At 41.9% G+C, this 17,188-nt stretch overlaps 1 protein-coding gene across 1 annotated transcript in view; it reads left to right on the forward strand.

Annotated features, from left to right (window-relative positions):
• The window catches only part of CRYBG3 (crystallin beta-gamma domain containing 3), a 138,939-nt gene that overhangs the window by 47,889 nt on the left and 73,862 nt on the right, over window positions 1-17,188 (forward strand). Inside the window, exons 3-4 of the mRNA XM_030204260.1 lie at window positions 523-947; window positions 11,833-16,711. Of these exons, the coding sequence (XP_030060120.1) occupies window positions 523-947; window positions 11,833-16,711 (5,304 nt within the window). The remainder of the gene's footprint in view (window positions 1-522; window positions 948-11,832; window positions 16,712-17,188) is intronic.

Here is a 17,188-nt window from a genome sequence, read left to right on the forward strand (position 1 = left end):
AAACCAGTCTGGTTAGGCGTGTCCCAAGGACTGGGTTGAGAACCCCTGATCTAGTGAATATTGAACATGGATATCTTGAAAACCTGACTGCATTGGGGCATCAAAGGACTAGAGTTGCCTACTCCAGCTGTAGATCTTTTGTAGACATGGAACTTTCTGAGTGGGTGTAAAAGTTGCACCTCAAGGGACTGCAAAATCACAATGTAAAGCAGTTTCACCTAGTCTTTTCTCTAAGTAGATTTTAAGCACTCCTCTCTCTAGCTTTAAAATCAATCATTAATTGTTAATTTAATAAGAGAAGCACATTAAATTACACCCAGACAGAAACAAAATATCCCGTATTGATATCATTTGAGCACACAATGATGGATGCAGGAAAACAAATTATGAGGTCATGCAGTATGAGAGAGTTTGTTTCTTTAGTGTGGCAGATCAGTAGCTTTTAAAATCTCTGAGTTACCCTCTGGGATGTCTCTTATGGACATGCAGCTCAGTGGTTCTTTTTTTTCCCCTTTCTTAAAGGATTCCCAACGAGTTGATGAAAATAGCTGCTCCAGTGACACAGAAGAAAACCCTAGAGTTCAGGAGGTAACGAGCACCCATGAATCTCCTGTTGTCCCTCCAAATCTGAAAACAGCAGATAGTGACAAACAGTCCAAAGATCCTTTTTTGCAATTCCTGGGACAATTGTTTCACTTCACACCAAAGTCAGACTTGAAAAGAGAATCAAAATTATTTGCTGTTAAAGACGACGACTGTAAAGCCGAAGAGGATTTGGAAGGCCAGAGGAGCCATGAGGGAGAGGGACAGGTGAATACAGACCAGGCTAAGGACCTCAGCAGCACATGTCCAAGCACTAACCGAGAAGCAGCAGCAAGCAGTCTTACCCCTGCATCTTCACAAGACACGGAGGAGGGAAGTGCCTCAGAAATTACAGATGCACAAATGTAAGTTGCAGTGTAAGAAGCATTTTAGAAAAAAAAACACAATTATAATTAAGAAACAGATCGGTGAGCTTATTCTATGGCTGTTAATGTCTCATTGCAAGGAGCTTCTCCATATATCTGTGAACCAAGCTAAGGATAGTGATTTTTCTCATGGTCTCCTCCTTGCATTATTTACAGTTTATAAAGATCAGGAGTTAAAATGGAAAAGAATGGGTGTGGGGGAAAGAGAACAGAGATTGGGTGACTAAAGGTTTGCATTAGTTGGGGAGGCATTACTTTCTGGAGAGAAAGGATATGACATTCAAGATACCTTTCTATTTAAAGCAGTCTTGTCTGCTCTCCAGATGTTCCTAGAAAGATTCTAGATGGGTTTGTGCATCCAGAGTTAGACACGTACAGATTGGGCTTGGGCGCACAGGGTGCCAATTGGGTTATCCCTGTAAGGAAAGTGAGGTGCCAAGTGGGCTCGGGAAGTGAGACGTACTGGTTAGGTTTGGCAGGAAGGGAGAGTATGGGGTGCCGGATAGGTTTTGGTAGGAATGGAGAGTGGGGTGTTAGGTATGGGCAGGAAGGGAGAGTGGGGTGCTGTTAGGTTTGAGCAGGAAGAGAAAGTAGGATGCTGTTAGGTTTGGGCAGAAAGGAAGAGTATGGGGTGCTGGTTAGGTCTGGGTAGGAAGCATGAATAATGTACTGGTTAGGTTTGGACAGGAAGAGAGAGCGGGATGCTGGTTAGGTTTGGGCAGTGAGAGAGAGAGAGCAATATACTGGTTAGGTTTGAATTCTCAACCAAGTCACCTCCGCCTGTCCTTCCCTCAGTCTATTCTCTCAACCCTCCTTCAACCCCTGCCTCCTTTTCTGATATCACTGAAGAGGAAACTGCACATTTTCTTTCCTCCTCCAAACTGACTACCTGTTCCTCTGATCCTGTTCCCGCCCATCTACTTAGCTCTGTCTCTCCTACTGTCATCCATTCTGTCATATCCTCAATCTTTCACTTTCCACTGCAACTGTTCCTGATGCCTTCAAACATGCCCTAGTTACACCACTCCTCAAAAAGTTTCATTGGACCAACCTGTCCTTCCAACTATTGCCCCATCTCCCTCCTCCCTTTCCTATCCAAGATACTGTAATGTGATGTTCACTGCCTTTCTTTCATCTCAAGCTATTCTTGATCCACTTCAATCTGGCTTTCGCCCTCTTCATTCAACTGAAACAGTGCTTGCTAAAGTCTTCAATGATCTGTTCCTGGCCAAATCCAAAGGTCTCTATTCTATCCTCATCCTTCTCGATCTATCTGCTGCTTTTGACACTGTTAATCACCGCCTACTCCTTGACACGCTATCCTCACTTTGATTTCAGGGCTATGTTCTTTCCTGGTTTTCTTCTTATCTCTCCCATCGCACTTTTAGTGTAAACACTCTGTGGATCCTCCTCCACTTCTATCCCACTATTAGATGGTGTACCTCTTCTTTTCTCCATATATACTTCATCTCTTGGTGCTCTGATCTCATCCCATGGTTTTCAGTATCACCTTTATGCTGATGACTCCCAGATCTAACTCTCCACACCAGAAATTTCAGCAGGAATACAGGACCAAGTACCAGCCTGCCTGTCTGACATTGCTGCCTGGATATTTCACTGCTATCTGAAACGAAACATGACCAAGACTGAACGTCTTATCTTTCCCTCTAAACCCACCTCTCCTCTCCCCCATTCTCTATCTCTGTGGATAACACTCTCATCCTTCCTGTTTCATCAGCTCATAACCTTGCGGTCGTCTTTGACTCTTCTATCTTTTTCTTTGCACATATCCAACAGACTACTAAAACCTGTCATTTCTTTATAATTTTGCCAAAATTCATCCTTTCCTTTCTGAGCACACCACCAAACCCTTATCCACACTCTTATCAACTCTCACTTAGACTATTGCAACTTGCTTCTCACAGGTCTCCTACTAAGCCATCTCTCTCCCCTTCAATCTGTTCAAAATTCTCCTGCACGACTTATATTCCACCAGTGTCGCTTTGCTCATATTAGCCTTCTCCTCAAGTCACTTCATTGGCTCTCTATCCATTTCTGCATACAATTCAAACTCCTCTTATTGACTTACAAGTGCATTCACTCTGCAGCTTCTCAGTACCTCTCCACTCTTATCCCTCCCTACACTCCTCCCTGGGAACTCCGTTAATTGGGTAAATCTCTCTTATCTGTACCCTTCTCCTGCACTACCAACTACTACATTCCTTTTATCTTGCTGCACCATATACCTGGAATAGACTTCCTGAGCCAGTACGTCAAGCTCCATATCTGGCTGTCTTCAGATCTAGGCTAAAAGCCCACCTTTTTGATGCTGCTTTTAACTCCTAACTCCTATTTACTTGTACAGTACCCATGTATGTTTTATCATTCCCACCTTAGTAATTCCCTTATCCCTTATTTGTCCTGTTTGTCTGTCTTGATTAGATTATAAGCTCTGTTGAGCAGGGACTGTCTCTTCATGTTCAAATGTATAGCGCTGCATACGTCTAGTAGTGCTATAGAAATGATAAGTAGTAGTAGTAGGTTTGAGCAGGAAGGGAGAGCAGGGTGCTGGTTAGGTTTGGGTAGGAAGGGAGAGCAGGGTACTAGTTAGGTTTGGGCAGAAAGTGGAGTAGAGGAATGGCCTACTGGTTAGAGCACCAGTCTTGATATCCAGAGGTGCCAGATCAAATCCCACTGCTGCTCCTTGTAATCTTGGCCAAGTCATTTAACCTTTCATTGCCTCAGGTACAAGTTTAGATTGTGAACAAAATCAAAAATAAAATAAATAAGAAAGGAAGCATGGGTTAGATTTGGCAGGAAGGAAGAGCAGGGTACTGATTAGGTTTGAACAGAAAGGGTAAGTGAAACTATCAGTAACCTAATTCTTGGATTTATATTACATCTGAACTTACATTCAGGTACCCTGCAATCAAGGATGAACCTGGGTTTGGGAGTGACATAGAGTTCATTTTGTTTCTATGTCTGATTATACTGGCTTATCTTTGCTTTGGGTGTTCTCTCATGTTCAGTTAACAATTTTCTTACTACATAAATACTCACATTGCATTCCATATAATTATTATTTATGTAGTGCTATCCTTGTGTACAGTACTGTGTAAGGTAATCACATCATTGGGACGTTCCTTTGCCCAAGACTTTAACATGTAATTTAGTTGTATTGGGTAGTAACACATCAGTTTACCTGCAGCTGTACACTGATGTCAGAAGGGGTGCAGCTGGTTGGTGCTGTGAACTGTCCTAGTTATACAAGGTCACTGCAAAGACACAGGACTCCTTCCACCCTCAGAAGCCACCCAGTGGTCTGGAATGAGTGAATACATGAGTTTCTAAGATTGTTCTGTGACTGTTCAAAGTCACACTGCTGTGAAGCAGAAACTCTGCTTTATCTGCTTGGGTGAATCATTGTTCATATCGCATGGATGAGAGGGATTGATTCCTTATTTCATCTTCTACAAATAACTTTATTAGTTTCATGTGCTCCCCTTCTGTGCTGTCAGCAAACCTGGACTCTTGGCCTGCTCAGGAAAATATTACATTTGATTCTTCTATACAGGATGTTTCCTCATATTTATATTTCCTCATTTATAGATACTACATTAATTTACTGTAAGTACACAAACCAGTAATGGGAAATCTGTGAGGGCCATTAAACTGTTTTAGAAATGCTTTTAATACTGTGTTATGTCTATGTATATTAGTTACTTGCTGTACTGCCCTTCAATGTACAGAGTAAAGCAAAAAAAAGTAAGCACCCCAGTGGTTTTTGCTGTTTTCTCAGCAACCACTTGGAATTTCAGTATGAAATGTTACAGCTTTATTTGCTGTTACTATCTACGTTTATGTGCTTAGTGTAACATGGCAAACTTACAGACTTTTCAGCATGATCACTCAGCGATTTTTGCACGTTCAAAAATGTTTCTACTGTAAACCTACAATTATTTGAAAACAAAAACAATAAAAAAATGGGGTACCAGCTGACTCTTAATGATGTCACATTGGCATAGATTTTTGTAAAAAAGGACCAGTGGCCTTCAAATTCCACGGACCTAAACCCCTTGGACTACCATGTTTGGGGAGCAATGTCGGAGACCTATCACAAAGCCACAAACAATCGCAGAACTCAAGGAAATGCTGCAGATGATCTGGAACAGCCTGTCCCAGAGATCAATCGACTAGGCTGTTAAGAACTTTCCAAAGCTACTGAAGGCCTATATTAAAGCTGGGCGTGGACAATGAGCATTTTGACACTTATGATGTTATTTTACTGTGTTTTAGCTCGAACATTTTTAATGCACAAAAATTGCTAGGCAGTAACCCTAAAATGTCAGTGACATCAACATAGCTGAAGATTGTAGGGGGGGGAGGAACATATTCCATTCACTACATTACATATTTATTTATTTATTACATTTGTATCCCACATTTTCCCGCATAGCAGTAGGCTCAATGTGGCTTATAGGTTCTGGAAAGGAGACTACAGCTTCTAGTGAGCAATACAGAGTAGGATAAGGGTAGAAGTACACTTAATTATAACTGGAGTGGTAAAATTCGTACAGTTTGAAGTAATAGGATTATGTGGAAGGGGTATTGTTCATTTCTTAGATCGAAAGATGTGATGCATTGTTCATGAATTAGTTTGGGTCTACTGGGTAGGCTTTCCGGAAGAGGTGAGTCTTGAGGTCTTTTTGAAATTTTAGATGGGTGTTCAAAGTTCTAATGTTTCTAGGTAAAGCGTTCCAGAGCTGGGTGCAAATGTAGGAAAAGCTGGATGCATATGTTGATTTGGGGCCAGACCATGGATTATTTTGTGGACCAGAGTGCAAATTTTGAAGGCTATTCATTCCTTGACTGGTAGCCAGTGCAGTATTTCACGTAGGGGTTTAGCACTTTTGAATCTTGTCTTTCCGAAAATGAGTCTAGCTGCCATGTTCTAAGCGGTCAAGAGTTTCCTTAAGATCGGTTCTTTGCATCCCGCATATACGGTGTTACAGTAGTCAACATGTGATAGTACCATTGTTTGAATTATGTTACAGAAAGTTTTCCTTGGGAAGAATTGTTTGACTCGTTTGAGTTTCCACATTGCATGGAACATTTTCTTCGTGGTGGCAGAGGCTTGGCTCTCCAGGGTTAGGTTGGTGTCAGTAGTAATTCCAAGGATCTTCAGTTTGTCCGATATTGGGAGATTATGTTCTGGGTTTTTTATGGATGAAGGGAGGTTTGTTTTGTGGTGAGGAGCGAGAATAAGGCAGTGAGTTTTTTCCTTGTTGAGTCTGAGTTTGAATGCCGATACCCAGGTATCCATTAAGCTTAAACTAGTCTTTATTGCAATAGTGATTTCTGTTGGATTAGAGTTGAACGGTATGTAAATGGTGACATCATCCGCATACAGAAAAGGATTAAGATTATTCTTGTATAGGGCATGAGCAAGGGGGATCATCATCAGATTAAATAATATGGGTGAGAGAGGTGAACCCTGAGCTACTCCACAATTGGTACTCCATGATGGTGATATGTTTGAGTTTGCTTTTACTTGATAAGCTCTTGTGGTTAGGAGACCCTTGATCCATTTGAGTATATATATATATTTTTTTCTTACATTTGTACCCTGCACTTTCCCACTCATGGCAGGTTCAATGTGGCTTACATATTGTATACAGGTACTTATTTGTACCTGGGGCAATGGAGGGTTAAGTGACTTGCCCAGAGTCACAAGGAGCTGCGTGTGCCTGAAGTGGGAATTGAACTCAGTTCCTCAGTTTCCTGGGACCAAAGTCCACCTCCCTAACCACTAGGCCACTCCTGCTCTCCATATACCCTCCTATGCCTATCTTGTCGAGTATTCTTAATAGTATATAGTGGTCAACCATATCGAATGCGCTTGACACTTGACAAGTTGAATTGCAAGAGGAGTATGTTTTTACCTAATGCGATTTCCTTTTTGAACTTGGCTAGGAGAGTTACCAGGACGGTTTCTGTACTGTGGAGAGATCTGAAGCCTGACTGTGATTCATGAAGGATTGAGAAATTGTCGATGTATTCAGTGAGTTGTTTAGCTACAATGCTTTTCATCAGTTTGGTTGTAAGTGGGATGGATACCACAGGTCGGTGGTTGGTGATATTGTTAGTTTTCTTTTTGGTGTCTTTTGGTAATGGTGTGAGTAGTATATTACCTTCATCTTTGGGGAAAGTGCAATGTGGTGAAGTTGCGGTGGGAGGTAAGTTCAGTGATGAATCGAGCAGGGGGGGGGGGGTCATTAGATAATTGGGGCAGGTGTCCAATTGGCAGTAGGCTGTAGAGATCTTATTGGTTGCTAGTGCTATTGTTTCTTGTGTGATCTGGGCGAAATTTGTCCAAGTTTGGTCGGCTGAGTATTCTTCTGAGGATATTAGCAACTACAAATAAAACAAAAAAATTAATTACAACACTACTTTATCTTTGCCATTTCTATCTCTTACCTTTTCTTTTTAGCTGTCTTCCCCCCTTCCTCTCCAGCCTCTGTCTCTCTCACCTTCTCCCTCCCTTCTACTCACCTCACTTATCCAGCATCTATCCCTATTACTTTACCTCTCCCTCTAACTCCTGGGTCTAGCACCTCTTCTTGTCTGTCACCTCCTCTCTCCCTCCCCCCCCCCCCCCCCCCAGATCCACTAGACCAGCATCTCCATTTCTTTATCCCTGGGTCTAGCAACCTGTCTTTCCCCCTCCATCTCATTAATATAAAAATATTCTGTCACCCAATCTGGCAGGTCCAGCATCTGTCCCCTTTCCTTTCATGCCCACCCTTCTGGTTCCAGCATTCCACTATTTCTTTCCACCATTTCCCAGTTCCAGCATCTGTCCCCTTTCCTCCCCCCCCCCCCCCTTCCTGTTTCCAGCATCCCTCTATTGCCAGGATTTCCTGTTCATTTGTCATTTTTCTCTCCTTTTCCTTTCAGCTTTCTTCAATTTATTTTCTGTCTCTGTCCACATTTCTTTCTTACTATCCAATCTTAAATTTCTCTTTTTTGACTGTGTCTACCTACAGTTTGCCCTTCTCTCCTCCCCACTTCCATTGTCTGCACCTTTCTCTCCTCCCCACTTCCATCATCTGTCCTCTTGGGTACAATATATTTTCCTCTCTATCCCTCCTGGGTCCAGTGTCTTCCTCTCTTCCCCCTCATCTCTGTCTCGCTTATCCTCTCCCTCCCTCCCTTCTACTCTCCCCTCTGGTCCGGCATCTATCCCTATTCCTCTATCTCTCCCTCTAACACCTAGAGTCCAGCACCTCTTCCTGTCTGTCTGTCCCTCTCCCACCCCCTCCCAGATCCAATAGACCAACACCTCCATTTTTCTATCCCTGGATCCAGCACCTGTCTTTCCCCATCCATCTGGCAGGTGCAACATATGTCCCCTTTTCTTTCATCTCCTTCCTGGTTCCAGGGTCCCTCTCCTTTTTCCTTCCACCCTGTCCTGGTTCCAGTGTCTGTCCCCTTTCCTTCCTTCCCCCTTTCCCGATTCCAGCATCCCTCCCCTCCTTCCAACTTCTCCCAGTTCCAGCATCCCTCCCCTCTCTCCTTTCACCCTCTCCTGGTTCCAGCATCCCTCTCTCCTCTCCTTCCACTCTCCCCCAGTCCCAGCATCTCTCCTCTTTCCTTCCCTCCCCTCTTCCCAGTTCCTGCATCTGTTCCTCTCCCTACCTCCCTGCAGTCCCTCTGACGTTTTTCCTTTGCTTCCGGTAACGGCACTGTATCAATTAAATCAGCCTACCTTGGGGCTTCGTGCCTTCCCTGTGATGTGTCCCACCCTTGTGGAAGCAGGAAGTTGTGTCGGTGAGGGCTGGACATATCATAGGGAAGGCCCAAAGCCCCAAGGCAGGCTGATTTAATTTGATGTAGTGCCGATAATGGCAGCAAAGGGAAAAAATCAGAAGGACTGTGGGGAGGGAGGGAGAGGGACTGAGTGGGAAGCTGTGAGGGGAGGAAAGGGGAGAGATGCTGAAACCAATATGGAGGAGAAAGAGAGGTGCTGGACCCAGGGACAGTGATGCAAGCAAGCGGGAGATGGGGGGAGGGGAAGAGCGGTACAAAAAAAAAAACTCTGCTACCTTTGCAGAAGACATTTTTCTCTTTGTGTCTTACTCAACTATTACAATTCCACACATTTTGCAATTGCTTAAATCTTTTATCAAACTTTCAGGATACTCAATTAATTGGGATAGGATCGAAGTACTACCTCTTACTCCTTACATGCTTACTTCTTACAATCTTACATGTTGTGCATCTAACATTAAATATTTAGGTATCAAATCTAAGCCCACTTGCAAAGATACGCTGGCTCATAATATTCAGCTACTTGTAGTGCCTGGTCACATATCTGGCTTACTTGGGGCCATCTGGAAGCCATATGAATGGTCATTGTGCATCAAGTTCTTTACATCCTGCAAATGCTTCTACTTCCATTTGCATGGTAGGTGTTTAAATAATATTGACAAAATACTCACAAATTTCCCATGGCTCTACAAACCACCCAGAATATCCCTCAGTAAACTAAAATGTCCAAAGAGTCGGGGGGGGGGGGGGGGGTTGGATTTCCCAATTTTGCCGTATATGTGAAAGCTGCTGTTCTTAGGGCTGCATGTTATAGGTTGCATGATTATCCGGATGAAGATGTCCCTTGTTGACTTGATTTGGAATGCCATTTGGCTACCCCATTTGCACTTACAGACCTTATAGGAACAACATTAATAACACTTGTGCAACGCTAGATAGTCATGAGGGCAACCCTCCAAGATTTACTTCATCTAGATCAGATTTGCTCCAGCTTCCTCCTAGCTCATCTAGATGCCCTGCTGTGGGGGAACCCCCAGATTTGTATAGGTAACCATTCTGTTTATTGGCCGGTATGGGGGCAGCAGGAATTTGGAGTTTGAGGGATATACTGTCTGGTAGTAGGCTTTGTCCATTTACTGATTTGCAAACTATTTTTGGTCTTCCCCTCTCATCAGGCATTTAAATATCTCCAATTGAGACAATGTTTGCCCAAAACTTATAGGTGACCAATTAGTTTTCCAGGATTCAGAACCAGAAGTACTAATGTTGCTTTGATCTTTGGGATCTACCAATCTATGTTATCTTTAAGCTATATAAACATTTTCTTACATCTCACTGTAAAAATCCACTACCTATCCAAACTCATTGGGAGTCAGAATTGAACGTTACTGTCACCTTGTCACAATGGTATAATTTCTGGCTTCAGATTAATCGTCCTCTGTGCTGAACTCCCATTTTACAATCACTTTATTGTGTTTTTCATAATTTTTATAAAGCTGTTTGGATGCCATTCAAGCAACATGTCGCCAATAAAGCTTCTTCTTCACTGTGCTGAAAATGTATGAGCAGTATGGGAACCTTTCAACATATGATTTATGACTATACCTATCTTACCACCTATTGGTCTGAAGTTTGCAATATAATTGGTAAAATCCTTTCCTATTATAATCCTGCGCTCAGTGATGGTTGATATGTGTCTTACTGAAGATCAGCAACTCCTTTTAGATGTCAAGCTTGCGGTGACTCTCAAAGTAGTTGTAAATTATTGGAAAACTTCTCAGATATCTCTATATCATTGTTAGAATTATATAAGTCAAATAGCTGCTTATGAATCTTAGCATACTGAGAAATGGTGTGTGGTTTCTAAACATCCTGCTGTTTGGTCTCCATGGTTGTCCTTTCAACAGACGCAATGGACTTATTATTACTTTGACCACTTCTTCTTACAGCTAAGTTGGACCTTTATTACTCTGTGAGGTGTTAGCCTAGAATTTGTCTAATATATATCCTCTGGATCACTCTTTTGGCTTGTATAATTTATCTGTTGGCAGTAAAGGCCTGTTGCCTGGGTTTGTATGTATGTGTTTCTTATTGAAAATCTAATAAAATGGATAAGATCTAAAAAAAAAGATTAAGGTAATTAAAGGTTGTTTAATATTAATATGTAAGCATAATGACTAAATAAGTACATTGAAATTCAAAGTGGTTGTTCAGAAAACTTCAAAAAACTGTAGGGGTTACTTTTCTCTCTCTCTCTCTCTGTACATTAACAGAGTGATTTACACAAGAGAAAATAACTACAATGTGTGATAGGATAGGAGAAACAGGCAAAGGATAGGAGAAACAGGCAGAGTAGCTGTTGATGATCCTAAGGTTTGTGAGGGTATGTATGGTGAAATAATAGAAGCCAAATAAGCAGGTATTCCAGTGCGAAAGACTTGATGAGTCAGAGTCAGAAATTTGTGTTGTATTCTGAATTTGATTGGAAGCCAGTGATGATGATAGAAAAGTGGGGAAAGTGATTTGCACGTTATTGACTCTTCCACACTAAAACTATCTTGTTAAATATCTCTGTCAAAAACTCAACAGGGAGATAGAACCTAATAACATTTAGTGTTGGAAAAGACCCGTTTTCTCTCCAGAGTTGCCTGTCCACGTGTCTTTTCCCTCATTGCTCATATCACAGCTCTTGGTATCTGTTTTAAACATAGTTCAGAATATTGACAAATGAAGTAATTTCAGCTTGTCAGAATTTTCCCCTTCTCTCAGTTCTGCTTTTTCTAAAGAGTGTAATCCACTAGCTAAGTTTCTTACAGATGAAATAATTGTTCTTGTGCCATTTTTAGAGCTTCTGTGTCTGTTTAAGTGGTACAGAGGAGAAGGCGTAGTATGGGAAATGGCAGTGGTGCACTGGTTTGGTAGCAGTACAAGGCATGCTAGTTCTGCTGTTCGCATACAAATATCAGCATATCATGTGATAATGTTACAATGTGCAATAATTAAAGCCATATTCTAATGGGAGTTTCTCTTACAGGCAAGTCAAATATAAGGAAAGTGCGCCTGCAGTTACTTACGCAACCTATCGAGGGTCCCAGCAGATACGCAAGCTCCTGAGGAGGCGCACCCATATGCAGAATGTGAGCTCTGAAAGACAAGAGACCCCTGGCACTGATACGGGCATCGTCACAAAGAATGGAAATCTTGAAAATGTCACTGTACCAAATGCAGAAACTGAAGGTTGTTTGTCAGAAAAGGAGGTCAAGGATGAAGCTGAACCAGGATGGAAGAGGACTGATAATGAGCGACATGCTTCAAACAGCTTGGCGCCTGAAAATTGTTCAAGCACATCTGAAACATCTCTTCCCTCAAATAACACTGGAGAGGCAAGGACAGTGCCAGTTTGCAACCAGTTATATTGCCCTGAATCAATATCACAATCAGAGGCTAACAGTGAGATTTCCCTGAATTCCAGCTGTCAGGATACGTTCACCTTAGACGTGGATTTAACCAATAATAAACTGGATGAAAAAGAGAGCATAGCTAATGGACTGATGGAGAAGGATTTTCAGCCAGTAGCTAACATTTCTGGTTTGGAAAATGTTACAAATTCCTGTTTTCAGGCTTCTAACCAGGAAGTGATGCAGAATGAAATCAAGTCTATATCTAATAAAAAAAGATGGCAGATTAATGAAAACTTAAAATTAACAGACAGCTTGTGTAGTGATCAGATCACTGGTGAATCAGAGCTTCAGAAGGATCCTCATATATCCCAAGAGAACAGTGTCCTTCAGATGAACACAACTCCAGAGACCACAAAAGAAAGTACAAGTGACAACCAAACCTTAAACACAGTGGAAACAGGGCAAACGGTGAGGGTGAAAGAAAACGTGCAGAAAATGCAAGACCATAAACTGGGAATCAGGTTTGCATCCCATGAATCAACATCATCTGATAGATTCATAGAGGTCCAACACGAGAGAGAGAACTCCAGAGCATTTGAAGATTTTGATTCTTCAAAGGACACATATACACCTGAAAAAACGAAGCAGACTACGGTATTTGAATATAAATCTGAAAGCACAAGGAACGTTTCTCCAGACACTGTGGAATCTCGAAGGGCTAGTGTAGCTGAAACGTCACAGGGTTTGGGAGATGCTAACTATGCCAAGTTTCCAGACCCAGCTCTTGAAACAGACAACGCCACACCAGCCAGGCTTTCTCTCGAGACAGAAGCTTTTCAGGTTGACCTTTTCCCTCTTACTGTCCAAGTGCCCATGGAAACCATTCCACATATAAAATCTGACCAGCATTTAACCAAGGCTGATTGTGTCAATGGGGCTGAAACTTCTTTGTATATTTCCAGACCCAGTGATGTCCATCTGACCAAGACTTCAGTCCCTGAGGTTTTATCTTACATTGATCATTCTAGTATAGCTATACACACTAGTGCATTTGGTGACATCAGCATGGATAAAACTTCCACCCTTACTCATTCACCTGATGATAATAGCGAGATCAATCTTGCTTCTTCTGCTCCTCTTTCTGACTGTGAAACTGTAGCAAAGATCACTCCTCCTGCTTTTGTCTCTGAGGATGACTCTCTAGCAAAGATCTCTCCTCCTGCCCCTCTCTCTGAGAATGATTCTGTAATAAATATCTCTCCCCCTTTCCTTTTAACTGAAGATGATACTGTAGCAAATATTTCTCCCTCTGGCCCTGTATCTGAGCATGATACTGTAGCAAAGATCTCTCCTCCTGCCCATTTATCTGAGGGTAATACTATAGCAAAGATTGCTCCCTCTGCCCTTGTATCTGAGGATAACTCTGTAGCAAAGATCTCTCTTCCTGCCCTTGTATCTGAGGCTGATAATGTATCAAAGATTTCTCCCTCTTCCCCTGTATCTGAAGTTGATTCTGTAGTAAATATATTTCCTCCTACTCCTGTATCTGAGGGTGATACTGTAATAAAGATCTTTCCACTTACCTTTGTATCTGAAGATGTTGCTGTAGCAAAGGTCTCTTCCCCAACCCTTCTATCTGAGGGTGATCCTTCAGCTGGGACCTTATTTCTGGCTTATGCACCCAACTATCCCAGTATGGACAAGGGTTTAACATCTAGTGATGTTTCTCTTACTAAGGTTTTGGTGAAATCTATAGATGTAAATAAGGTCAAGATTTTATCTCATTCCATGGATCCTGAAGTTATCCATGTAAGTAAGATTGAACCTTCAGCTCTTGAACCAGAATACATATGTCTGGCAAACCTTTCTCCTCTTTCTAATGAATCACCTGATGCTGCTTCAGCCAACATTTCTCCTACTCTAGAAAGTGGAGATGTTACCCTGAATAATATATCTGCTCCTGATTTTATTAATGACAGTATTCATAGAGTAGAGGTTTCCCCCTCATCCATGATGAACGGAAATGACAGTATTGTTACTTTCCCCACCTCTAAATCAGATGATATCAACAAATACATGATTGTCACAGAATCTGATAAGAAAATTACATCTTCTGTTGAATTAAAAAATGTCAGCCTGTCTGACATGTGTCCCCATGCCCTTAAATCTACAGTTGCCAGCACAGCTACAACCTCTGTTTCTGCTCTCAGATTAGAAGGTAGCAATCAGACCAAGATTAAAAATCCTGCTTTGGACTCCAAGAATATCAGCATGGAGGCTGAATTTTTGAATGCTACTGTAGCTAAGAGTGCTTCTTCTCTTGGGAGCAAAGATGCCATCATAGTTAAGCCATTGCCTTCTGGCATCTATCATGTGGAATGTTTAGATACCATGTCACCAGAAACAAAACTAATTAACAAAGGTATCAATGGCAAGGATGTGAACCATACTGAAATGAAGGCAAGAGAATTTGCTTCAGTTAGTAAAACTAGTACAACTCATTGGCAACCCAGTCTTGGGATTTCAGAAATTGAACCAAGCTTCTTGTCACCTGAGGCAAGAAAAGTAGCATGCCAAGATGAAGTACGATATAATGCAGAACATGTCAGCCAATTTCTTTTGAATACAGCTGAGAAAATTGTTGGTGATATTCTCCATTCAGCCATGGAAGACATAAAGGCCAATCAAGCAACACCTACATATCGGCTTCATGAAAAAATGGCCACTTCAGTACCATCCAGTAACTTTAATGGGAAGTCAGGTGAGATTATACAGTTCACAAAAGATGTAGACCAGTCAAGCAAGATCCCAGAACGATCTTTAGATGAAAACTATATAGAAACTCCACTGCCACTTGAAAGGAATGAAGCATTTCAGGGAGTTCTTCACACAGGTGCTGATAATGAAAACAGATCATTTAATTCTACTGAAAAAGTTGACATGCATGATTTATTTGTCCTCAAAGCAAAAGAAATAGTTAATGTTGCTATCAACCTTGCCAAACAAAAAGTGATATCTGAACAGCTGGAGGTTAATTTTGACAAAATCCATAATTCAAATGTGTTAACATCCCATACTGGAATGTCAGAGGGTCCAGAAGCAATGTTGACACTGAAAATAGAAGATATTATCAATAAACCTTCCAGAACAAAAACCTCTGAACAGTTCAGTGGGTTCTTCAAAATTTCTGGAGCAGAAAACTACTCTGTTCCCTTGTCTTTGCAAAGTGTAATGAATTGCACAGATCTGAAGACAAAAACAGGAGAAATGGTACAAAACAGCATGCATTTCATTCCTAAGAATGGGATTATGTGCCCTGATAGAAAAGCAGCAGTGGGCTGGGATCCTGCGGGAATATCGAAAGACTTACTGGTTAGAGCAGCCAGTGAGGTAGAAATTGTTATAGAGAAGTGTAACAAAAACAATTTCATCAAACCTACTGGCAGACATCAGACAGCACATGGAGCTAACAGACTAGTGTCATTACAGATGTTGCAGACAGAATTGTCCTCTGAAATAACGGAACTCAAAGCACTGCCAATAACAGAGGGAGACACAGATACAGAAAATTTACCCATTACAGTGAATGAAGACACTTGTCCCAGCAGTGAAACACTGGAGGGATGGAACTGTTTACGTCTGTCTCATACTGATCAGCCAGATCCCAAGTCTTCATTTGTTCTGCAGTATAATGACCCTTTGGAGGATGATGAGCAAACAATGGAAACAGAAACACATGACTTTCTTACCCAAAACCTGCCTGTGACTGGGTTCCAACATTATACTGAGTGTGAGGAAATGGAAGGTGAGGACAACCCTTCTTGTCATGATGAGGAGAACAATGAACTTCCTGAGATGTGTGGTACTGATGACCTGGATTCATTCCTGGCCATACAGGCTAAACGGTTCCGCGTCTATCCCTTCTCTTTATCACCCATCTATGAGGATGACAGCTCACAAGAGGATATAATCTCTACCAGTGGCTCTCCATGTTATACCAGTGAAATATCCACTTTGGACAGTGCAAAGCAGGCCTCCTCCATCTTGTCCCTGCTCCAGTCTGTGTCTGATCGGTTAAAGAATAACAGCAGGTTGCACGAGGAAGAGGAATCTTGTGAAGAAAAGATGCCTTTGCATTATGAAGTACTTCCAGCCTGTGAATGGACAGATCAGATAAAAACTCGAGAATTATCAGATGAACCGGAAAATGTTCCATTTTCCAACATACCACCAGTTACCTCTTTAGACCCATCTGTGTCTAATCAGCAGAGGAATAAGTGTCAAAAGAAGTTGTCCCTAGCACGTGTATTGACAGATCCAAGTCATTCTGTCCCTGAATCTGACACAGGCCCCAGATCCAGTGCTGCTTCCAGAAGTGTGTATTATCAGTACCTGCAGGCTGCCAAAACATATTCATTTGATAATGAAGTCAAGCTTGGCAGCATCTTTGAAGACATGTTGCTGCCAAAGGAGCCCCCAGAGGAGGATTTCCTGAAAGCAGCTCTTCTTGTGGTAAGTTATTTATGATTCCACATGGGACATCAGTATCCATAGAGCACTATAGCAGAGAGCTCAGGTATAAATGTATATGTTCATATAAGGGGCTGAGTATAGACAAATGCTATACAAATTGGGGTAAAGTCTACATTAGCATGTTTAATTAGACATGCAAGAATCAGTCAGCTCCTTCTAAAACAGGGGTTCTCAGAATACCCACAATGAATATGCATGAGATTGATGTGCATAGAATGGGGTAGTGCATTCAAATTAACCTGATTGGCCAGGTGTGTTCCAAGGACTGGGTTGAGAACACCTGCTCTAAAAGAAGCATCCATTTGGGGGTCAATATTCTGCTGGCAGTGCTCAGTGTTTTGCTGACCACCGCTGGCATCATACCCAGAAACTCAGTGCTGGGCCATGTCCAGGCTTCGGCACTGAATTTCTGAGTTTGTGGAGCCAGCTAAAACATAGCCAGTTAAGTGTGATATT

This window comes from Microcaecilia unicolor, chromosome 5, assembly GCF_901765095.1.
Source record: "Microcaecilia unicolor chromosome 5, aMicUni1.1, whole genome shotgun sequence".
NCBI classification, from domain to species: domain Eukaryota; kingdom Metazoa; phylum Chordata; class Amphibia; order Gymnophiona; family Siphonopidae; genus Microcaecilia; species Microcaecilia unicolor.